Source organism: Nomascus leucogenys, chromosome 15, assembly GCF_006542625.1.
Source record: "Nomascus leucogenys isolate Asia chromosome 15, Asia_NLE_v1, whole genome shotgun sequence".
Lineage (NCBI taxonomy): Eukaryota > Metazoa > Chordata > Mammalia > Primates > Hylobatidae > Nomascus > Nomascus leucogenys.
Genome location: NC_044395.1, coordinates 68152863 through 68178121, shown reverse-complemented (window position 1 = coordinate 68178121; position 25259 = coordinate 68152863). Strand labels below are relative to the sequence as shown.

General features: G+C 40.5%; 1 protein-coding gene across 3 annotated transcripts in view; it reads right to left on the bottom strand.

The window, feature by feature from the left end:
- Positions 1-25259, bottom strand: part of SYT9 (synaptotagmin 9) — a 220289-nt gene that overhangs the window by 147036 nt on the left and 47994 nt on the right. For all 3 annotated transcript variants that reach the window (XR_004033610.1, XM_003254882.3, XM_030829060.1), the window contains exons 2-3: positions 20065-20416; positions 9445-9991 (exon numbers count right to left, since the gene is read on the bottom strand). Coding sequence is in view for 2 of the 3 variants with exons in the window: in XM_003254882.3 (XP_003254930.3) it covers positions 9445-9991; positions 20065-20416 (899 nt within the window). In the remaining variant the exon portion in view is untranslated. The remainder of the gene's footprint in view (positions 1-9444; positions 9992-20064; positions 20417-25259) is intronic.

Here is a 25259-nt window from a genome sequence, read left to right as displayed (position 1 = left end):
AATTCAGTATACAGATAATCTCTTAGGGGGATTTGGAGGAGCAGCACATAGGAAGCTTCAAAGAGACTGATAATGTTATCTTTCTTCAGCTAAATTCTGGATTGACTGATGTTTACATATTGGCTAATATATTGGTGGTTCATATGTTGATGGTATATATTTTATTAAAAAAACCAAACACTTTGTCCTGGCACCCTCACTAGAATAAAAGCTATTAAAGTCTCTTTGTCAGAGACCTGTAGCTTAATCAATCCCTTCCTTCAGTTGTGCTGTTCTACAGTGCTGCCACTTTTCACTCCCTCTGAATAATCTAGACATCAAGGGGATAACACGTCCGAGGGATCACGAGTGGGAAAAATGATAGGGTGAGATTCAGTGGACTCTCATAAAGATACAGCTCAGTAGACCCCAGTGGTATCCAGACTTCACCCACATTATAGAAGGAACCTGGCTTCCCTCTTGGCAGCTGGAAACCATGGCTTTCTGTGGCATTTTTCTAGTTGCTTGTCCCTTAGGATCAGTTAAGCAGCTGGTCCTTTTTGCATTTTTAGCACTACGTGTAGTGGTGTCCTGGAGCTGGCTCCTATAAGCTGGCAGCAGCTTGGGGAGCCAATTGTGGGTGAGCATCTCTTGCCAACTCTGCTTTCAGTGATGTCACATTGGCAACTTGAAATCAGCCCTGCTGGGAGTATTTACAACCCAGGAATCACCAAATGCTAAAATCAGGTCCCCTTCCTTCCCCCATCCCTGCCCCACAGCGAGTTGTTAAGCATCCACCAGGACACCACCGAATGTAACACAACCTTAAAATCATACAGAGGTAGGACACAAGCAGGACTTATTTCCCACTGGGATGAAGTGAAGGAACCAGCAAGAGCCAGCAGATAGCAAAGAAAGTGATCCCTAGCTGCCCTCATTGCTCATTTACATCATACACTCCTACCAGCACCATGACAGTTTACAAATGCCATGGCCAACAACCCAGAAGTTACCACCTTTCCCTGGCAATGACTCAGAGAAGTTACTGCCCCTTTCCTAGAAAGTCCTAAATAACCCACTCCTCTATTTGCATTAACCCACCCTTTAATTTGTATGTAATTGAAAGTGGGTATAACTGGGTATATATTCAGTTGCCAACAGCTCATACATTGCTGACTCTGGGCACACTGCCTGTGAGTTACCCCTGCTCTGCATGGAGCAGTACTGTTCAATAAAAGACTGCTGTCAAACATTACTGACTTGCCCTTGAATTATTTCCCGGGTGAAGCCAAGAACTCTCCTGGGCTAAGCCCCAGTTTTGGGGCTCACTTGTGTTGCATCAATATAATCGCTTATGACTTATGGTACAATGAAATGAAAAGGGATTCAAATTAATAAATATCTTCAATCACAGAGCCTGTCTGCCCCATTTGTATTCAACTATGAAGAGCAAGCACTCTGGACTTCCCTGAATACTTATACTCCCCCTGCCTGGGTGGTTCCAGGTGTCCACCTCCATCAGGTCTGCAAATGGCCCCAGGCCTTTGGGAGACAGAACAGGAAAGTCTCCAAATCAGTCACTACAAAATAACAAACCTTGCTGAAATAAGAGTTTTAAGTTCTTAACATTAAAAGAAAGTCTATGCTGTTGTAAACTGTGTCCTTGCCTTTTCTGAACTGGAATCTATATTGGCATAGAGGGAAATTCATGACTTCTACTGTCATTACATGAGAACTGTGGCATCTTCTCCAAATCAAGAGTCTAACTGAGGTGATCATAGGTCCCAGAGACAGTCTCCGAACCAGTTTCTAAGCCAACCACCAAGAAAGAGATTGCTGAAGTGCTTAACGCCTACTTTTTCAGAAAGCCACTAATAAGTGGGGTATACCAAAAATGCCAAGAGGATCGTCCTGAGAGACAACATTAACCCAGAACACTGGACTCATACTCTCCAAAATTTTGACCTTTCCCCTTGATGCTGTCTTCTCTCTTGCTGACTGATAAAATCCTCGCAAAGATGTATTGTACTATTATTGATTGATCTGGCTTCAGTAGTTGAGAGGTTTAATTACACCATCATTTTTACACTCAATAATTGCTGTTTTGTTCTTTCATAGGAAAGCATGAGGATTAATTTTTATTTGAGTGCCAACATTTATAAAACTCACACTCTCCTTGGAGAAACAAAGAATTTTTTTTAAAAAAGATTAGTTTATGAGTTCAGTTCTGCATAACAGCCTCCAACTCAATCAGTCCCTAGAGACTCAACAAATTAGTCCCTCATGAGGAGTTTCACTTTATGCAGCAAGTGCTTATTAAATATCTAACTTTCAGACACCATTCTAGAGGTTGAGCACCCAGTAGGAAGCAAACCAAATTTGGTTTTTGCACTTATAGAGAGAAAATTGAACGAATACACAAAAGAAGCATGAGTAATGATAGAAATACAGAGTGTCATGGAAACAAATGCCAGAAAAACCTACGCTAGTCCAGGGCTCAGAAAAAGAGTTCTCTGAGGAAATGGCACATAAGCTGGGATTTAAGAGCTTAGTAGGAGTTAGCCAGGTAAAGAGCGGAAGAAGTAAACCAGTGTACATGATCATTTTGAGCCACCTTTTCCTGCACAGACTGAAATGGTTATTTAAAAAACTTGGTCTTAATTTTGATTTGGCTATTATTCAGCTATGTAACCTCAGCTGAATCTCCTAATGGCCATTCATCTCAGCTTTATTTGCTAGATTGAAGGACCTCTAAAGTTCTACTCAACTGAAAGACAAATATATAATACACAGATTACTATTCAGTTAGTATAAGCAAAACAGCTTTTTAAAAATAAGCTTTGAGCAATATAGCAGTGTTTCTTGCAATAGGTTTGAATACTCACAGAAAGTCCTTCAGGTAAAAATACTAGATTAAAAAATTCTTCTTAATGTGTAGCAGAGCTGACGGACCAGAAAGAGAATTTTTCAGTGGACAGAAACAACAAGAAAGCATGAATCCACAGAGGTAAGTAAACTCTGGAGCTGGAGCTTGAATGGAGGTAAATGTGAGTCTCTGGTGGCTTAGCTTCTGGCATTCAGAGGACTGCAGAGCCTGGGAGTCACATCGTTAAAGGATAAACAACACAGAACTTCTGCCGTGCTTATTAAACAGATATTGTCCCCAATATCATGCCTGTCTTTGCTCTGCGTAAAAAAGCAACAAAAGTCCCCTCAGCCAGTTTCTAACCATTAATACAAACTTGCACTACCATAAGAAAACTACTCTTTCTAGCTGCATTTGACCCAATACTGACAATTTGCATTGTTATGCATTTAAAACATTCGTACCTAAATTACTACTGATCTAGTTTTATGGGGTCGGTAGTAATTACAGTTTTATTCCTATACAACGGAATAAATATTAGACTAAATGTCGACTTCTCAAAAACAACTGGAGCTCAGAAGACAATGAAATGATAGTTTTATAATGCCAAAATCAAAGTAACTCAGTTTTGTGCTCCCATATTGTTATTCCCAGACAATCTTTTAAGAATAAAAGCAAAATAAAGGCATATTCCAGAGCTGTGGCTTTCAGGTGAAAGTTATTGCCAGCCTACGGATACCTCAAGAAATAGCCCGGGACAACAAAGCAAGACTCCGTCTCAAAAAACAAAAAACAAAAAATAAATAGAGGAATGAATATCCTGACCCCACTCTCCTCCCTTTCTTATTGTCTGAACCTAAGGAGATGTCAGAAACTAGGGGTATTCTTCCAGTTTGAAGAAAGATACACAAAAACCCCAAAGCCTTCAGGGACACTGAGCAGGAACAAATGGCAGGCATCCAAAATAATGCCCCAAACTAACTTTATAAAGCAAGAATTACCTCGATTCCAAGCCAGACAAGGACAGTACAAGACAGTATATTACATGCATCATTCATGAGCACAGAAGCAATAAAATGCTCAATGAAATATTAGCAAACTGAACTCAGCAGTGTAAAGAAAATGTACTACATCAAGATCAGTGTGGATCACTCTAGGAATATAAGATTGGCTCAAAATTAGAAAATCAATCAATATAATTGACCAAAATAGCAGATTAAAGGAGTAAAAAAACCTCACTGGATTATAGCATACGAAAGAACAATTACATGTGATAAAAAGGCTTACTCAACTCTGAATAGAGTAAAACATTCTTGATATGGTGAATATATCCACAAAATATATATAGCTAAGGCCGGGCATGGTGGCTCATGACTGTAATCCCAGCACTTTGGGAGGCCAAGGCGAGCAGATCACCTGAGGTCAGGAGTTCAAGACCAGCCTGACCAACATGGAGAAACCCTGTCTCTACTAAAAATACAAAATTAGCCGGGTGTGGTGGTGCATGCCTACTAATTCCAGCTACTTGGGAGGCTGAGGCAGGAGAATCGCTTCAACCCGGGAGGCAGAGGTTAAGGTGAGCCGAGATCATGCCATAGTACTCCAGCCTAGGCAACAAGAGTGAAACTCCATTAAAAAAAAAAAAAAAAAATATATATATATATATAGCTAAAATCATACTCTATGGAAATTTAAAGACATTCTATTAAAATAAGAAACAAGTCAAAGATATCTACTATCATAATGATTATGTAGCATTGCACTGGAAATCCTAGTCTGTGCATTAAATAACAACAAAAAAGAATAAAAGGTATACAGATTAGAAAGAAACAAGGAAAACTATCATAATTCACAGACGACTGATTCTCTACAAAGAAAATCCAGGAGAATCTACAATCAAATTATAAGAATTAATGAGTTCTAGGCTGGGCACAGTGGCTCATGCCTGTAATCCCAGCACTTTGGGAAGCCAAGGCCGGTAGATCTACCGAGGTTAGGAGTTTGAGACCAGCCTGGCCAACATGGTGAAACCCCGTCTCCACTAAAAATACAAAAATTAGCCAGACGTGGTAGTGGGCGCCTGTAATTCCAGCTACTCAGGAGGCTGAGGCAGGAGAATCACTTGAACCCTGGAGGCAGAGGTTGCAGTGAGCCTCCATTGTGCCATTGCACTCCAGCCTGGGTGACAAGAGCAAAACGCCATAAAAAAAAAAAGGCATTAATGAGTTCTACAAGACTGCCAAATAGAAGATATATTAATATAAAGAATTTTAACTATACACTAGCAATAGTTAGAAAATGAAGTTTTATAAAAGATACCATTTAAAAGAACAAAAAGTAATGTACCTAGCAATAAATCTAACAAGAGACATGCAAGATCTTAATGTAGAAAAGTATACGCTTTGAATAAAAAACTTTAAAGAAGAAATATGTAAATGAATAAGTAAATGGAGAGATATACTATGGTCATGTGCAGAAAGACTCAATATCACAAAAGATATAAAATTTTCATAAATTAATCAATAGACTTCATACAAATCCAAATACCAGAAAGGGTGTTTAACTTGGCAATGTGATTCTAAAATGTGTGAGAAAAGTCAAGTACCAGCCAAGGTTGAACTAAAAAAGAGGTAGGCTGGATGATTTGCCCTTCCAGATGTTAAGGCTTATCATAGAACAATAGTAATTTGCAAATTGTGCTATTCATAGAGATAGTTAAACATCCCAGTGGATAGAAAAGAGAATCCAGAAACAGGTTCTGCATATACAGAAATCTATATAGGACAGAGCATACAGTGCATATTATTGGGAAAATATGCCAGAAAATTTTTTACCCATATAGAAAAATAAATATGGATATGTTATGGACTGAATGTTTTTGTCCCTCCCAATTTATATATTGAAACCCTAATCCCCAGTGTGATTGTGACAGTATTTGGAAACGAAGCTTTTGGGAGGTAATCAGGTTTACATGAGGTCATGAGGGTGGGGCCCCCATTGTAGGATCAGTGTCCTTATAAGAAGAGGAAGAGAGACTAGAACCAGAGCTCTCTCCCTCTCTCTGTCACATGAGGGCACAGTGAGAAGGTGAGCCAGGAAGAGAGCCTCAACAGGAATGGAATCTGCTGAAACTTGGTCTTGGATATCCCAGGCTCCAGAACTCTAAGAAATAAATATCTATTGTTTAAGTTGCCCAGTTTATGGTATTTTGTTATGGCAGCCCAAGTTGACTGATATATGATGCCTATATAACACTATGTAAACATTTCCATTCTAGATGGATTAAAATCATAATTGAGGAAGACAAAACCTTAACACTTCTAATAGAAAGCATAGGAGAAATATCTTTCCTGACATAGAGTAAGGAAGTACTTCTTAAGTAGGACACAAATGCGCTAATTTACAATGGAAAATACTGATACATTTTATTACACTAAACATAACCTCTATTTATCAAAGACACCATAAAGTGAATACAAAGACAGCCGTAAACTGAGAGATGATGTTTGTAAAACACATAACCAACAAGGGATTTGCATCCCAACTGCTAAAAGAGCCTATGTGAATCAACAAGGAAAGGAAAACAAAAGAATAAGTGCTGAACAAGAATTTTCACAAGAAAGAAAACATGAATGACCAATAAACATATCAAAAGATGGTCAAACTGGACAACTGAAGAAATGCCAATAATATATCATTTTGCATACATACACACACATACATTAATCAGTGTGGCAATTGCAAGAGTTGGAGAGAAAGTGGAACACTAGGGATCATCACATTTCAACAGTGGAAGGATCAATTTGTGATATGTGAAAATGACTAAAAAAGACTGTCATTATCTAGAAAAGCTGAACACATGTATACCTTACCTCTATCAGGGATATACTCTAGAGAAATGATTGCATATGTGAACCAAAAGATGTGTACAAAAATCTCTGCAATATTATTCAGAATCACAGAAAAACTAACATCCTGAATGTCATCAATACAAGAATGCAAATTTGTCATATATTAATATTAATACAATGGAATATTATATAGCAACAAAGATACATAAGCCACAGCTGCTCTGCTTATTTCTATTATTAAATGCCATAATCAATGTTGACCAAAGAAAAAAAGCTAGTCAAAGAAGAGCTATAAAAGGCCAAAATAGACAAAACTCAAACGCATATTGTCATATATATATGCATATATATTTTTTATATGATGATATAAGTAAAATTAAAGATAGTGGTTTTCTCTTGGCAGGACTGGACTGAGAGGGAATGTAATAGAGGACAATTCAAGGGTCAATAGAAGTACTGGTAATGTTCTATTCCTCAACTAAATGGTGGGTTCAGGCCTGTTCACTTAATTTTTCCTTCATTAATCCTTATTATTACATTTACTATATTATATACATTCTATATGATAAAAAGAGAACCATGGCAAACTCAGATCTTTGTGTTCAGTCTTTGTACAAAAAAATAAAAACCCACAACCCCAAATAACATTTTTTAAAATGGAATTTAAAATGTGGCAGACTATGAAATAGCCTGTAATTCCATTGACAGGACCTACCCTCTCCCGTGGCCATCCAAAGGCTTAGATCAATGCTCAGAAGATTTATTGTTTGCCTGAGGAAACAACTGAGAAATCTGAAGCCTGTAGCTTTGTTGGTTTTCCTCCTTGATAAACAATTTCACATTCTCCTTAACCCTATGGAAATCCAGGATTTTCCAACAATGGAAAACTCTTACTCCCAAGAGAATGCTGAAATGGCAGTGATTTCAGGGCCAGAAGGTCTCTATCACCTGCCACTCCATATTCTTGTTCCACAGGAACCTGTCCTAGGAGTTGTTCCCACCAGGGATCATCAGCCATATCCAGATTTGTATCAGCCACTGTGCAGTCAATGTTGCTCTCACCACAAAGTCTCTAAAGGCAACTCTCAGCAAGATCCTCATTGAACTTTTTAATAACCTCTCCAGCTATTTTATGGAATCCATTTGTCAAAAAATATAAATTGATGTCTCATTAGATGGTGTGACCAACACCTCCCTACCATATCTGAGATGAGACATAAGTTCAAGGCACCTCACTGCATCTGGCAGTGTCTCAGCTCCCATAACTAGGGAGACTTAGTAAATACCCCAGTGGGGGGTGATGCCTGAGCCATTCGTATCTTTGTATGAGCAGCCTTCTCATTTTGTTTCTTTAAACCTTCTCATGTTACTTCCTGATTTTGTCAGTTGGGATTTGGGAGACAATCCTTGCTTTCCCCAGCATCCATTGTTGGGTTTACGTGTATTATTATCTTTTAAGATAAAGACACCTATTCCTTCCCCAGTATCCCAAATCACCTTGGTTTCATCAATTGCTATTCTCTGCACCTTATCCAGCTCCAACTCCTTTCTTTCTTTCCTCATCATTATGATAAAGGCCAGCAGACTCCCATGATACATTTTGTTTATTTGGATAGCAGCACAAATTTGGCACTGGAACCCTGTGGCATGTGGAGAGAAGGTGTCCCACAGGGCAACCAAAGCATGGGTGAGTCCCTAGTTCATAAAAGTGGCTGAGGATAAGAGGGTACTGGTGTAGGTATTTGGTCAGTGGGCAGAGATTAGTCTTTCACTAAATAGGCTCCAGACTCAAGCTGAATCAGTGTCTGAGCTGAATAAGGACGGTGGTGCTTGGTCCATTTGGATGCCATGGCAGAGAAAGAGAGTTACGCTGGCCTCAGAATAGCTCATATCCAGGAAGAGGAGATAACAAAGTTATCTCAGGGAATTTGGACAGATGAAAGAAACAAGTGGCTTTAAAATATCAGAGTTACCTAAGAATGTTCAATTTTCCTTTCTATTTCTGGAATGCCAATACACCTGTGAAGGATAATGAAAAGGATATAAATGGAGTAGAAATATCACCTCTGAAATCTTGTGTTTAAAATGTAGACATAGATGTATGGTACCACTACATAGCACCTTTGACTTCTCTCCTGAGCCCTAAATTGGATGTGACTGTCGATAGATTAGTTTTGCCACTATCTATAGATTCTTTTCAGACTTCCCTCCTTGTAACTTGGATTTTGTGAGTGTTACATTTAAAAATGTGTTGCCAACTCTTCTCAACCACTCCCACTTGTAGGGTTGAAGTTGAGGATCCAATCATGGGAAATGCTCTTGAGCCAACCTCAGAACACAGGTAAGTACCTACTGCTGTCAGAGTCAGGTAATGGTCTCTTAGCTGCAGACTACGGTTAATAGAATGCCAGGTTCCATTTAGCACAAACAACCTGAAAAAGCTCTAAAGAAAATGTGGTACAGAGGACAGATAACACCTGCTGTCTCTTAGGGACTAGCTAAGAATCTGAAAGTAGAAAAGACAGAATGTTATCTTTAATATTGTTTTCATGGAATAATGCTTGGAAACTTCAAAATCAATATTGTTAAAACCCTGTTTCTTAAAAGGTACAAGGAGGTTCTGAAATAATTGCTACATGTACATTGACAGGAATTTTAGGCTTTGTTCTCAAGATAATGTGTAAGTAATCTGTTTCCTTGCTAACCAAGATGCCCCCCACCACCAAAATGAAGAAATGCTGGACTCACATTGGTGACATATTCGATATCCTTCCAAAGGATGCACTCCCTGGGGAAATCAGCCAAGTCTAGGAAGTGATCCACCACCACTTGGCCGATTAAGTCATGACGAGAGAACCTGTCAAAGTCGTACACAGAGAAGTGAAGCTTCCGTGCTTCAAGGTCATTGTAGGGAACTGGAAATAAAAACACTTCATCAAACACAGGGTTCAGGGTCTTTCTGTGAACTTTAGTCTGGTGTTTTGTTTTCCGATCAGGAAGCAAATAGATCTTGACATAAGGATCTGAAGTCCCAGAAAAGTCCTTGGCGGGCAAATTGACAGCTTTGTGAATCTTCACTATGAGCTGCTCTAAGTCACAGTCATATTTTAAAATGAAGTTCAGTTTCCCACAAGCCTTGCTGTTACTCCGTCTCCCGTCATCATTATCCAATGACCTCTGCTTATATAACTCTGGTTTAATTCTACCAATTCCAGTCAACTGTTCCTGTTTTTGAAGCTGCTGGATATTGAAGTCCGGGTTTGACAAGTTGAGTTGTCTTCGGATTGAATTATGCCTTGAATGAAGAGCAACACAGAACAAAGTTATAACCTTATTAGCTATGGGTCTCTCAGAAACTTTTGCCTGGGATGTAGGTAGACTGTTATGTTTTGTTAGGAGCTTAGATCTGTGGGCTTTTTTTTTTTTTCTTGTGGCCTAAATTCAAAATGCTCATCAGTGTGAATAAGCTGCTCCTTAAGGCTTGAAGCTCAAAACTGAGGCTTGGTATCAGGAAATGAACCTAGTAACATGTGACCTCAGAGCTTTAAAGGTTTAATATAGTTTCTAAACTGTCTAATATGCCATTAAAGAAGCTTATTCGTCTGGTGGAATGTAAAGATTTGTACAAACTGCTTTAAAAATAAAATTATTCAACTTTATATATAATGTCATTCTGAAATTGAAATAGCCAAGTATTGCCTTAAGAAGAATGAATCTCTCTCTAAATTACACAAAATTTCTTGCCACTGGCTTATAGTTTTATAAGGATATAAATTCTTACTGGTTCAAATCAAATCATTTCATCACTAGAACACAGCTTTTGCTCATGCAAAAATGTATGTGACTGAGATGTGTCTGCATGTAGTGGATTGTGGTGGCTCTGACAGGTAGCAGTGACAGAACTGGGATTGTGCTTTTGCTGTACACATGGGTGATTAGTGATCAAGAGAACAGGTTTTATTTCTAAAATAAACACTCATGGCACAAAAATTAAAGATGAGCTATATAAATGCATGTAGGGCTTCAGCTGGAGATGGTTGGATACTGATACTTGCAAACTAAATATTTGCTACTGTAGTATACTCTTCTTCAGCCTGTAAGTGTATTGGTTTGGGTTAGAAGTTTCTCTAAAATTCTCTTTAAAGCCTGTCTGATCTGTGTGTGTCTTCCCAAGTTGAGAGAAGTAGCTATCACATACAAGGTTGTTTTTAAGGTTACTTTTGTTGTTTTTAGCTCAGAGTTTCGAGTCATTATATTGTATTGTATGCATTTGCTCAACAACCTTAATTAAAATACCCTCTTTAGTCGAAGGTGAAAGAGAACAGCTGGGATGTCTCTTAGGGATTGGTAAACAGCTGGAGAGGCAAAGTAAACATTTGAATTTTCCCTTCTCTTCCTTTCTTCAGACAATGAAATAAAGATGTAAAAATGGAATTAAGGGACCCCCGGACATGTTTGAAAGTATTCTCCCTTGTCACCACAGATATGGTTATGCTGAGCATTCCTCTTTATCCTAAAATAGCCTCCTAATCACTAATCACCCACATGGTATGACAAGAGTACTGTCACAGAGCTGTCACTTGTACCTGTCACATCTAACACAGTCCATAGCAAGCAGATAGCCCAGTCACATACATTCCCACATGTACAAAATCTTTGTGATCTGAAAGTTGCTGATGGGAGATTTTAATCTCTTATAGAGGAATCCACAGTCTTAAGGTTTCTCTGTATTTTATGATTTGGGTGGGTGGGGGAGGGAAGGCAGGAGTTGCTGTTAAGCATCTAAAACTGGCTTTCTGCACTAGTGCAGCCAGATCATTCCCTTGTCCAGAAGTGGAACCAATGCAGTGCTAGAATAGAGCTTGAGTCTCACTTTACTGGACTCTGTGGGCAGAAAGGACTGGGAGGCAGCAGAAAGTAACCTGCCATATGCAGAGGTCAAAATAGGCTGGTGCCAGCCCTATTTCCCTGGGCTATTAATTTTTCTTTACAAAAGAAACCTTTTTTCTTCAAAAAAGGTCCATAATTGGGTCCTGCATCAGTTCCCACCCTTCTGGGTACTGTCTAGTTAGTGGTGCTGTCTACATGATAAAAGTACATCCTCAATATCCACTGGATGCTCCTTCTCCTGACGAGTCTGTGGTGGACCAACAATTCTGTGTCTACACAATCCAGTCCCAGACAATAATCTCATGTCAGCCCTAGGCCCTGTCACTCTGCTGCTCCGCAGATGGTTGCTGGGCAGACTGTGCATTACAATTTACCTTTGAATTTTCTTAGTAGTGGCATTAGATTCATCACAGCAACATTTTGTCTTCACCCTTGTCTGTAGGACTAAACCTACCATAGTGGTTTTGGGTTTTTTTGTTTGTTTGTTTTTTAGTTTTTTAGATGAAGTCTCACTGTTGTTGACTGGGGCTGAAGTGCAATGGCGCGATCTCGGCTCACTGCAACCTCCGCCTCCCGGGTTGAAGCAATTCTCCTACCTCAGCCTCCCGAGTAGCTGGGATTATAGGCATGCACCACCACACCTGGCTAATTTTGTATTTTTAGTAGAGACAGGGTTTCTCCATGTTGGTCAGGCTGGTCTCGAACTCCCAACCTCACGTGATCCACCCACCTCAGCCTCCCAAAGTGCTGGGATTACAGGCGTGAGCCACTGTGCCTGGCCACCATAGTTTTAATTTTAATTTAAAATACATGGATTTGGCTACTTAGAAGTGTGACATACTCTGTTCTACATGTACATTTTCTTAGACATGAAATCTGAAGATAAATTGTCCCACATGTTCAGCTCTTCCTAACCAAAGTGGATTGCCAGCAGGGAGGCAGGGGTTGTTGGTATAGTTCAAAGACTGAAAAAAGATCCCATTCCCTGAGAACCCAATTGCACAGGAATCCCTCCAAAAATCCCCAATACAGCTGACCTCTTAAAAACCAATCACAGGCCAGGTGCAGTGACTCATGCCTGCAATCCCAGCACTTTGGGAGGCCAAGGTGGGCGGATCACGAGGTCAGGAGATCAAGACCATCCTGGCTAACACAGTGAAACCCCGTCTCTGCTAAAAATACAAAAAAAGTAGCCAGGCGTGGTGGCGGGCACCTGTAGTCCCAGCTACTTGAGAGGCTGAGGCAGGAGAATGGCATGAACCTGGGAGCTGGAGCTTGCAGTGAGCAGAGATTGTGCCACTGCACTCCAGCCTGGGCGACAGAGTGAGACTCTGTCTCAAAAAAAAAAAAAAAAAAAAAAATCACAGTTATGGGCTAGGCACAATGGCTGACACCTGTAATTCCAGCATTTTGGGAGGCCAAGGTGGGTGGATCACTTGAGGTCAGGAGTTCGAGACCAGCCTGACCAACATGGTAAAACCCTGTCTCTATTAAAGATACAAAAATTAGCCAGGCATAGTGGCACACACCTGTAGTCCCAGCTACTTGGGAGGCTGAGGCAGGAGAATTGCTTAAACCCAGGTGGCAGAGGTTGCAGTGAGTGGAGATCATGCCACTATACTCCAGTCTGGGCAACAGAGAAAGACTCCATCTCAAAAAAAACTCAAAAACCAAAAACCAAACAAGCAAACAAAAAACCAGTCACAGATATGAATACTATTATCTACTCAAACATTTTACATCATAATTTCATTCCCAACACTTTCCCCTCCATTCAGAATCACACTTACTCTTGGGAAATCAGTTGAATCTAACTGTAAGGTAGTGGCTTAAAGCAGATAGCAAAGACTGTAATTGGGCATGACAGGTTCTCACTCCTGGGGCTCCCTTTCAATCTCTTTCAATTTCCATTCAGAAGAGAGTTAGAGTTTACTGGAGTTCGGGGAGAGGCATGGTAGAATAGAGAAGCTTAGAACAGCCAGAGAACCAGGATAACTCATAACCTCCCTGTATGACCTCTGGAGGTCTGGGGGCTGAAAATAAGAAAGTGGAGCAGGGAGACTGCCCCAGGGGCATAAAGGAGAAGAGGGGTTAGAGGAAATGGAAAATCAATATTCTATAGTTCTCATAGGCTACTCAAACAGAGGTGGGAAGAAAATGCAAGCCCAAAGCAAGAGGGAGGAAAGATACAGAATATAGAGCCATTACCTGAGCTTGTCCCACCCCACGTGAGGTGGCTCTAAATGGTCAATGGAGGTGGTTTTGAGTGCAGTAAATGCGAGGCTCCCAGGGCAACGGTCTAGAATTTCAAAGCCACTGACTGACAAGGACAATGACATTGAGGGAATGTAGGAAGGTGGCAAAGAGAGATCTGTGTCTGAAGCAGACAGTCCTCTTAGTAGGTCTGGGGAGTCCTGTATTTTGGTGTTCTCAGGACTTAATGTGCACAATGAATGAAAAAAAGTGGACCCCAAGGACAGTGGGTCAGAAGGAAAGTTGAGAGATGATCTCCTCTACTAATAAGCCACACCCTAATGCTGTCGTAGAGAAGCTGGCTGCTGGGGTTGTAACTCTCAGCTTCCTCCACCTCCCATTCTCTCTCTGGGTAGGCAAAAGCTATTTTCCTCTCATGCAAGAAACAACAAAGAGAAAATAAAGATTAGACTTGGCTACCCCAGACCTAAGCTGGAAGAATAGCAGTTGAACCTGTGGAAAGCTTGAGTTCAAAGATAATTAACAAAATGTGCAAAGTAGATTTCCCAAAACAAACTCAAAAACATACTTTCATGCCTGGAGAAACCTGAGTCTTGTGCTGAGTTGCAGCCATAGGTCAGGAAAGGCCAGAATCCCAGAGGTACAGGGTTTTCTCCTCCTTTCCTTTCCTCAGATGTGAATTAACTAGTCCCAGCTCTAGGTTAGTCCCTAAACTATCACCCAAAAAGCCAACTATGTCGATCAGATCTTAAGAGACAGAACGTAATGGCAATTCAACAAATTCGAATTTGCAAAGCAGTGTCAAATGGGGTGGAAGGTGCAGAGAGGCAAAATGTAGTCACTATCTTGAAGGAAATGGCTGTCCAGGCGGGTGATGAGATGGTTCCCCCACCAGAAGATGAGAGGGAGAAAGGCCTCTGGCTGAGGAAATTTTTATGAAGGAGATGATACTTGAGCTGGGCTTGCCTACTTAACTTGGCCTCATTCTTAGCCACCTCCCAGCTGATGCTGTAGACTTCAATACGGACATTAAATCCATTTGCATCTTGGTCTCACCTCTCTAGCAGAATGGGACTTTCAGCTCTTCTGCCCCAGCAGCTTTTTCCAGAGTCCCTCACATACACCCACTGCATCTTTGAGTCCAGGCTCTGTACAAGCCAGCACTGATATCCCCAACACCCCTTCCATCGTGGGCTTTCATGTGTAGCCATGAACAAATGCACCCTAATATATGTTCCTTCACTGCAGTGGCCCACTTCAGAGGTGAAACTTGACCTGTCCTTTCCCTGGTTCTCGGGCACCAGTGTCTACAAGGCTTCAGGAGCCAAGGAGAAAAAAGAGAGAAGCAAATTGTGGTTTCAGAAATGTTACTGGTTTCTTTCCTATGTTCAAGTCAAGGCAGGGAATTATGGAAATGGTGGAGACAGGATGTTTTTCTTCTTCAAAACTCCCCTGGTCATGAAGAAGAGAGAGTTGGGTTTTCCTGAACCACAGGCAGACACAGAAGAAGGGGAAATCCTGGATAGGGACAGACACAGTTAGTAGACTACAAGGGCAGGAGGAAGTGAAAATCTGAGGCTTTCTTGGCCTAAAGATTCAAGGGTTTCCAGCATGAGTGAGATAATGAAGAGACAGGCATCAGGCCTTGGGGCCAGTGGAGGTGTGTTGCCAAGGGTAGGTGGATACACTGAGGCAAGACCTGCTTCCTCCCACTCCCTCCAAAGTTAAATAGATTTGAAACCTTGAATACTTTATCCTCCATAACTAAGATGAACCTTTGTTCACCAAAACTTGTTCTACTGTAGCTCATGTCTTATGTCTCTTTTCATTCCCACTGATCTTAGCTTACTTCAGGCCCTCAGACAGGCCCCTGTATACATCCAATCTTCACCACTGTCCCATGCATCTTATACATTCTTTCCAGATTAATCTTCTAAAAGAACAAATTGAGCACTTCAGTGTGTATAATTGGTGCTCTTGCTGTGGGTCTTTTGTGGGCAGGGTTATATATTTTTTCTCTCTTTATTGCCACCTCCTAATATTGAATTTTGCACATAGCAAATGCTTGATATCTGTGTCTAGAGTAGATACAGAAATGCTATGGATATAATAGTTTCTGATAATTTAATCCCAGTAGAGAAAACACTCATTTACATATCATTTCAGGGTCTCATGGAAGTTGAGATAGGTCTAGGCAACTTCCACTTTTGAAGCAGTTAGTTTATTTAAATCTGAAGAAATAACTATGATTCAAAAATTATGTTTTAGGTGTTTACATTGAACCAGTGTTCTCACCACACAAAAATATAACTTAATAGAAATGTGCTACTCATAGTATAATTACAACATTTAATTTTTGTGTACTATTTACTTGAGTTGTGGCCAGTCATGGGACCTAAATTTAGAGTGTGATGGTTATCTTCCTCTTTCAATTCTGTCAGCATGTTTCTGTAACTCTATGGATTGCTTAATTCAGAGATAAGGTCAAAAATCTAATGTGGGGCTCTTAATGAATGTGAGACCTGGGACAAATGGCCTTCCGCCAGCCTCACACCATTATTACAGGCTCTGCTCAGTTTATACTTCTGGCCCTTTGTCATTCTTGTCAGAAGAGCATGAGAAAAGTGGCCTGATATTGACCAATGTATTCTATCAGTCATTCATGGAAAAAAGTCCTCCGTGTGCCAGGTGGTGCTAGGGGCTCGATAGACAGGAAGAAACAAAACAGATGTGGTCTCTGAGCTCACACAACTCAGTCTAGAGGGGAGTACAAGCAATAAAGAATCACTTAAAATAATTTAATCCTGTGAAGACATGAAAACAAGGCAATGCAGGGGAGAATTAAAGTGGGAAGGAGTGGGGGACAGAACACAGACTTCAGATGGAGTGGCCGGGGAGACCTTTCTGAGAAGGTGATGTTTCAGCTAGGGCAGAAGGGAAGTAAAGGACCCAGGAAGTAAAAAAAAAAAAAAAAAAAAAGGAAAAGCATTCCTAGCTGAGGGAACAACATGTGTGAAGACCTCAAAGCAGGAAGGGGCTTGGGATGCTGAAGGAACTAAGAGAGAGGCTAGTGCAGCTGCAGTACAACAACCTTCTTCCAGGCAGTCTCCTATTGAGTTCATATTAAAAGTGTCCCCTAGGGTTCTACAACATGGTGGCCCTGGCCATAAGGTGAGGCTGTTGGAAGCAGACTGTGGCAGTATTAAAATGCAGGGCCTTAATAGACCTGATAAGGGGTTTGTGGTGTGGTAATTGAAATTTTTGAAAAACTGAAGTGTTACATAAGACATTTGAGAAGGCTTGAAAAAAATAGGATGAACTTTCATCTTAGGACATGAATCAGGAAATGGATTAGATGGCCTTTCAAGGTTCCTTCTATTTTGGGGATCCAGGGATTTTCATACATTTGGAGTAGAGAACTTTATAAAGCTCTGGAATTAAAAAATTCTGAGAAAACTGAAACATCCACATTTCCAGCATACTGAGTCACTGTACAAAAGGGACTTCATTCAAATCAAAAAGAATTGACAGCAATTTTGGATGGTACTAATAGTCACTGAAGTAACTAGACACCGAACATGCTTGATCTTGAAAGAACAACAGAAAGTCATTCTGACCAGAAACATTCTTAGAAGATAAAACAAAGCCCATCTTTAGGACATTTCAAAAAGGCACTGTGTCAGCCAAACATATCCAAGAACACATCCAAGCTGAAGAGGACAGGTGAGGTTGAGATTTTTGATGTAAATGGTGTGACAGAAACTGTGCCAATCACAAGGATCCTGAAGACACCTTTAAATGGAGGCTATGTCTTTCGTGCACTGGGAACCCTGAGACTGTGATCATGGCTGTCCTGAGACGGTGATAATGGCTGCAGGATGGAAGCAGTAAGAAAGTGTTGGCAGGGAGAAAGTAAAGAACATAATGAGAAAGAAAGGAGAAGAAACAGTAACTGGAAAAGCAGACTGTTTAGAGCTTTCTCAGCAAAGCTTACCTTTCCCCTCCCCAAATATGGGTATCAAAAATGTTACTTAAAGAAGAATGTTAAAAATGCTTTGAGGCATAAAGGAAATTTCATTCTCTTTTTCCTTTTTGTTAGCAGAAAGCGTGTATGTGTGTGCATTTTCTCATGATGCAACACAATCCCCAAAGAATTAGAAGACCATGTACTGCTCTTATTGTGCTGAGATCCTGAGACAAGGATACATATTTCCAGAGAGACCCCACAAAACTAGGCCAGTAGTAATTTAGGTATGAATGTTTTGAATGCATAAAAATGCAAATTGTCAGTATTAGGTCAAATGCAGCTAGAAAAGAGTAGTTTTCTTATAGTAGTTCAGATATTGCTAAACCTGATTTTTGCCATCAGAAAAGATAATGTAATTGCATGCCTTCAAAACTAAAATAAATCTGAACACAAAGTGCATTTTACAGGGATAATTCCTTCACTCTCCCTTTTAATTTTTTTCCATCTACCCAATTTCTACAAATCAGTAGTGATAACAGTTATTTTTTAAGCAAATACTTATTGCTATGCAGTATATTTATATACTTTTCCAGCATAAATATTGTGATAATTACAGTGGCATCATTGCTATCAGTTTGTTAGAATTATGGCAGAGTCCTCAGATCAAATCTAATAAGATCACAGTACTACCACCATATATTGGAGGAACTCAGACTAGAAAAGTTACACGCAGAGTAGAACCAAATAGGAGGCAATTTCGATGGAAATTTCAATGGAGACTCTATCTAAAAGGCTCTAGCTATTGAAATACTGAAAGGATTTTATTATAAGTCTGCACATTGCATGAACTCTATGACAGCATAAAATAGAGCTCTAGTTATATTTAAGTTTTAAATCTGAAGATAAATCCTAGTGATAAAATCTGAGGATTTCTTCTAAATCAAACGGCAGACAACTACCCACCTCCTCACAGAGGAATATTTTAGATTTGGCTCTTTGATTCAGAACTGAAAATGATGCTAAAATAAGTTTCTGAAACAATCAAATTATAAACTGGCATATTCCATCCCACTTAATGAGAATGAGTGGAGCCTCTAGGATAAACTCGATTAACATAAAAAGGGTAAAGTCTTATTTCTGTTTCTGGAGAACAAACAGTAAATATTTTTTAAAAAATACCTCCAAATTGTGTTTATACTTTCCAAATAACAGCACATGCTATTTATCTGGCCATCACTCAGGCCAATATTTTCATTCTAAAGAATGCTGCTTCTTGAGTCTCTTTTCCTGAAATATCTTATTGAAAATGAGTTTTTATATGCAGTGATTTGGAACTGGCTGCTTAGCCTCAAACACACTTTTGTGCAACGTCTGAGCCTTGGGAGAGGCCATAATGGCAATACTAACAGCAAAATGGCAGCTCGCATTTTGGAGCATTCACTAGGTGCCAGACCTGTGCAAGCACACGTTACCATTTCATTCTTAAAACCACCTACAAATCAGTACTATCTATTCCTCTTTTGAAGAAGAGGAAATGGACAGATATGGAGTTTAAGTAATTTGTTCAATGTCACACATTGTACAAATTTACAAAAAGTAAAGCCAGTTCATTTGACTTGAGAGACTGCATCTTTTTTCACTGCATTATATTATTTCTCTACTGCTGAAGAGCATAAAGCACCCAGACAATGAAAAGAGAGTGACCTTGGTCTCGGTACTCCGTAAGCCTTCAAAAGGCTGGAGATGGACAAAGACCTCCAGCCACACGGTAGAGTCTGAAGAGAGCCTGTGTGTGACTGTTAGGATAGGTCAGACGCACAGGGAATAAATTCTAAAGCAGTAGGAGGGCAGCAGGGAAGAGTGATTAAGAGCTCAGATTCTTGTATTGGTTGAACCAGGGTTCAAATCCTGACCTGGGTATTTACATATAAAACTTTTTAAAAGATTTAATCGCCTTGACTTAAGTTTCTTCTGCTGTAAAAGAAAAATGATAATAGTATACATTTCATGCTAAGTTGTGAGCTATAATAAAATATGAATATAAAGTTCTTATACAGTACTTCACACATGCTGTCTTAATAATGTTAACTATTATTTTTATGAACTAAGTAGAGACCAAGACGGGCTCAGAAACCTAACTTCAGCGTAGGAAGCATAGAGTTTTCCATATTCGTGTCTCTGATACAGAACAGAAATCTGAAAGGTTATAGGCTCCTTGACCAATCAGTGCAATTGTTGCCAGAGAGGGGAATGGGGTGGTCCTTCCTTGCATTCAGAAAGGAGGAGGCATTACTGACCGAGCCGACGAGGTTGGCTCTGTGACTTGGCGCTGCACATGGACACCATGGGCACAGTTCTCCTGGACCCCTGTCTGGGTGGAGAGGGGAATGTCAGGGGAGGTGTGGCTGATCTTCATGGAGGAGTCAGGGCAGGGCGTGGGAGGGTCTAGGAAGTCCTCACTGTTCTCCTGCTCATTGGTCTCTGTGTCCGTGTAGTTAAGAGGCTCCTGGTTGTTGTCTTTGCTACCAGAGGGCAGGCCTCGTTCTCGCCACGGAACCCAGCAGAGTTTCCAAGATACGAAGAGAGACACGCCGAAGAGAGCGAGACCACAGGCAGTGACCACAAGGGTCAGCAGGCTCACTGAGATATCTGCAAAGAAGCAAAGATCAAAGGTCAGTGTGGTCATTCCCCCCAAGCCCACCCATTACACAGTGTGGGCAGAATGACCCTCTCATCCACTCATCCCTTGGGAGCCGACTGTGGAAGGCCATGCTGGGGCGCATGGCTGGGTTACTTAATTCTGGGGTGGTGACAATGAGAATTCATACACAAACCAGAGGACCAGTGAGCAGAAACACAGGGGAGGTACCATAGCCTGCAAGCCATGTTTAGAAACAATAAACAGCCTCTGCTATGGCAAGAAAATGGATATATTCATGGGGACTAGAATGCCCTTCAAGTGAAATGAGACTCTATCCTACAGGCAGCACCAATTATTAATGTTTTTTGAGCAGGGCAGTTTCAAATGTCCTTAAAAATTATTCTGTCATCTCAGAGAGCTGTATAATATAATTGGGGAATTGTGTAAGTCACAACTTTTTAAAATAAGAGAAACTAGAGTGCTTTTTTTGGTTCTATTTTTCCTATTAACTTTTAAGGTTCTAAGCAAAATAAAGCTCAAATCTTCTGTGAATTTTGCAGCTTCAAGAATAACCCCCACTCAGTGGTAAGTCCTCAGGATGCAGGATAGAATATTGTAGTTTGGGTTTCCCCAGTAGCATACTCTAAAACAAGTATTCAAGGGCAAAGCATTATTTAAAAGGAGAAGGAAACACAGGAGAAGTGATCCAGAAAAGGAAGCCAATAAAAGGTACATTATCAAGCCAGTTCCTACAGTGAAGGAGTAAAGGTTAAGCCTGCTAGGGAGGCTTAATACACCTCAGATATACCCCACCCAAGTGGCAAGGGATCCAAGGTATTACACATTAGCTCTCTTTAGTTATTAATTAGAGGGCATTTCCCAAAGGGCATTAAATTCCCATCATTTGAAACCTGCAGCCCAGATGAACAAAGTAAGCTTCAGTGGCCAGGAAAATCCCACATTGAAATCAATGCAGAGGCTGCACTGGAGGTCAACAGGCACACAATGAAGTGGTAAGGGGACATGGCAGGTAATGACAGCATCTGCTACATGGATCATGGACCACAGCCCCATGGCGTCAGCAAGTCTTGGCAGTTCAGTATCCAGTGACTGTGCCCCTAAGGTTCAAAACAGTTCACCTCCTCCAGGCTTCTGCCCCAGGCTACAGTAGAGCCAGGGAGGCTGAGCATCAATCTGAATGCATTTCTGGCACTATGGTGGCTGTAAAATCCTTATTTTAAAGGACAACCCTGCCTGCCATTACGATGCTTCATTACACTCTGGAGCCCCAAGGATTCTCCCCAGGGTTTGCCTCTACTGCCCGTCATTAATATTTGCATTGCTTCAACCAAAGTTTTCTGAATGCCTACTACATGCCAAGTGCTACGCTAAGCTCTGGAGATACAATGAGGAACATGATAGGCGCATGCCATGTCTTTACAGATTCATATTCTAACAAAGGAGAAAATTAGAAATTAGTCATTTAGTACTCACAATTTCAACTATGCACAGCACTGCCAACATACTATGATCTGTATGAAGCTGTATTTCTGCTGAAGCATGCATGGGAACCCCTCCTACAAGTCACTTACCTACTGAGTCAAGCTGAACAACTACCATCCATGTGCTTTTTAATATGACTGTGAAGGTACTTGGTCATTCTTGTGAATTGATAAAACTGTTTATCAAAAATTGCTCTTAAAAGAAAGCCAGCTGCCAGGGCTGTTGATGGATTTAACGTATTTCCTCTTTGCCTCCCAATCAATCTTCACCCTTCTACTGAAATAATATTATATCTCTATTTGAAAATACTGGGGTTGAAGTTTCAATATGGGTAACTGTGCAAATCTTTTTCACTTTTGTCTCCTCAAATCCCACAGAAATGGGATAAGCAGTGGAAAATAAGAAAGGGCATCATCAATTCGTTAGTTAACCAGTAACTTTGAGGAATATCTGGAATTGTTTTAAAGTAAAAGCCAATTAGTGTTGAATATTTAACACAGGCAAATTAAGGAAGACTGAGAGAAAATAAAAATTAAAAATCCCAGGTGCAGAGCAACAGGCAGGGATGGGGAAAAGGGAGTGGAGTCAGTGGGGTCAAAGTAAAAGGAGCTAGGAACTATACCTCACAGAGCCCAACATGAGGTGGGGAGAGCATGGTTTGACCCCAGACTCCACCTGGTTCTGACCACTGACACAGGAGAGCAGACAATATGCTGGTGCAGACTTCTGTGATGGGTGATAGTGCTGGGGGACCAGGAAGGAGGAAACCCTGTCCCAGGTAATCAGGCTGCAAACATCAATCCCACCCTCTCCAACGTGAAATAGGCTCCACATAGCAGTGAAATCTGTTAATACATTCTGTACTCTAAATGGAGACAAAACTTCTCTACATTCTGTTAATCACTTCAGCTCTGAGCTGACACAGACACTGCTAGGAGACCACCACCAGCAAAGGCTGGAGAAGGGGCACACTGGGAGGCCGTAGGATTTAGGAATGTGATAACTGTGTTATTAGTCACTCTGCCCCATCACAGGGCTCCTCTCCAAGGGAGAAGCATAAATCCCAATCCCCAGGGTTGGTCTTGGGCATATGACTTGCTCTGGCCAATGAAATACGAGTGAACATGGCCCATGCCACCTTGAAGCAAAGGTCCCTTGTGCTCCCACCTTCTGCATGAGAAAAGAGCTCTCAGATAAGAGCTGATCTTTCAGCCTGACTGCCATAATGAGAAGACTTGTGGCATTAGCCCAAAGTCCAAAACAAGGAGTAAACTTAAACATGACTGACAACCTGGGACAAAGCTACAGCTGATCCACAGATCCATTAGCAAAACCTAAATATTTAGTGTATTAAGTCACTAGGATTTTGAAGGGATGTTGGCACAGAAAAAAAAAAAAGGTAATTTGTGTGATCATATAATTTACTGTCCAAAGTTTTAGGAGAGAAAAGGGGTTATATTAATAATTACATGGGGATAAGATACTTAACCTAGGATTGTCCAGGGAAAATTAGGATGTAGGGTCATCATAAACTTAAGAACCCCATGTGACCTCTGAACTCATCAGCTTAGTACAACATGACCTCTCAGGATTCACTTGGCATAGATAGCATGCTAAGTAAATTGAAGTTCTGCCTCACTTTTACTAGTAACCATAGGACCCCTGACCCAGTTTAAGAACACCTTCAGCTTGTTAGTTGACTACAGCTCATGCACTCACAAAACAGCCTGCTCAGAAGTCCAGTCGTGGGGGATCCAGAAGACCAGAGATTTTGTCTATCTCAACATTGACTGCCAAGAATCTAAAAGAGTTCCTGGCACACAGTAGGCATTCAGTAAGTGATGAAGCCCATCTGAGGAGCCCTGTACCATCTGCTATGTCTACCTTGAATTATGGTTGTGTGGGTTGTGGCCTGTAAACTCTAGGGGGCACCAGTTACAGTCATAGTCATTATAGATTTTTGTGCATATTGTTATTTTTAAATTGTGGCAAATGGCAGGAGTGGCTTTTTTTCTGATTTACACAAAGGTGCTGTGTGAGTTAGCAGTGGCCCGGAGAGAAATGCCCGTAGGAAACACCATTAGTGACCTACACAGCCACACCAGACATCAAGCATAACTGTCTAGACTTATGTTTACAAATAGCTGAGTATGCCTTCTAGATAGGACATTTCTACCTTTCTCTTGTTTTTTTCAGAAAGAGGTGCGAGAAAGCTACTTTGGAATCACTAAGGCCATACTTCCCACCTCAGACCCATGACCTCCAAAAATGGAGAGGCAGCAACAGCTTAGAATCACAAGATGTTATTTCTTAAGTTAGGTGGTAGAAAAATGACCATTTGTTTTATTATTAATTTTTATATGTGTTCATGAGATATATTATTGTCATTTATGGTATATCTCATTTTAAAAATTGAAAAATATATGACATTAAAAATAGTTGTGACGTAGTTTTTCTAAAGAACAGGAATAGCATAATTAGTGCTTTTTTCCAACAGTTGAGGTAATAGCCAGATAGACCCTCAAGGATGAAAACAGGCAAATGGCAAACCAATTCTGATCCAAATCCCTAGAAGTATTGCTGTTTTCGGGGTGACCGTGCATAAAACTATACCCAGAGCTGCATGGAGTGTATTCTTCCCAGGGAAGGTGTGGCATAGGATGCCCTGTAATCATGCCTGTTTGTCAGAAACCTCTTCTACTGGCTATTAGCCCTAGCCATAAGACATGATGCATTGTAGCAACATCCCTAGCACACCAGATAGAAGACACCCATGACACCTTGGACCCAGCAGACATTCCAGCTGGACACCTATAATACTAGAGGATTCCTGCAAGCATTAAAAAAAAAGTGGACCTGTTTTAGAGTGACAGTGATTACTGGTCAACAAGTAAAAAATTTAAGCCCACATACTCACATGGATGAGAAAAATTTGTTGTCTTCCTAAACTGTGAAGGGCCAGGAAGAACACATAAACAGACAAAAAAAGAAAAGTCACGGAAGAAATGGGCAAATCAACACCTCAAAAGAGGTAACCAAGCTGAGCCATAAGAATAAATGGCCCCTGACATGAAATGAATTACAGTAATGCAAGAGGCAAATTAATTCGTGTACTGAGATTTATAAAACAGCAACCAAGGGTGAGAATTGTGACTGCAGCAGTAACCAGAAAAAGACACCCTTGAGATCCAATCTGATCTAGAAGTTAAATAATGTGATTGGTGAAATAAAAGAAAAATTAAATAGAAAGCAAAGTCAAGGAACAGGTACCTCAATGTAGACCGAGAAAAACAAAACAGAGACTTGGGAAATTTAAATGAAAGATATGATATGTAGAGTATTTATCTA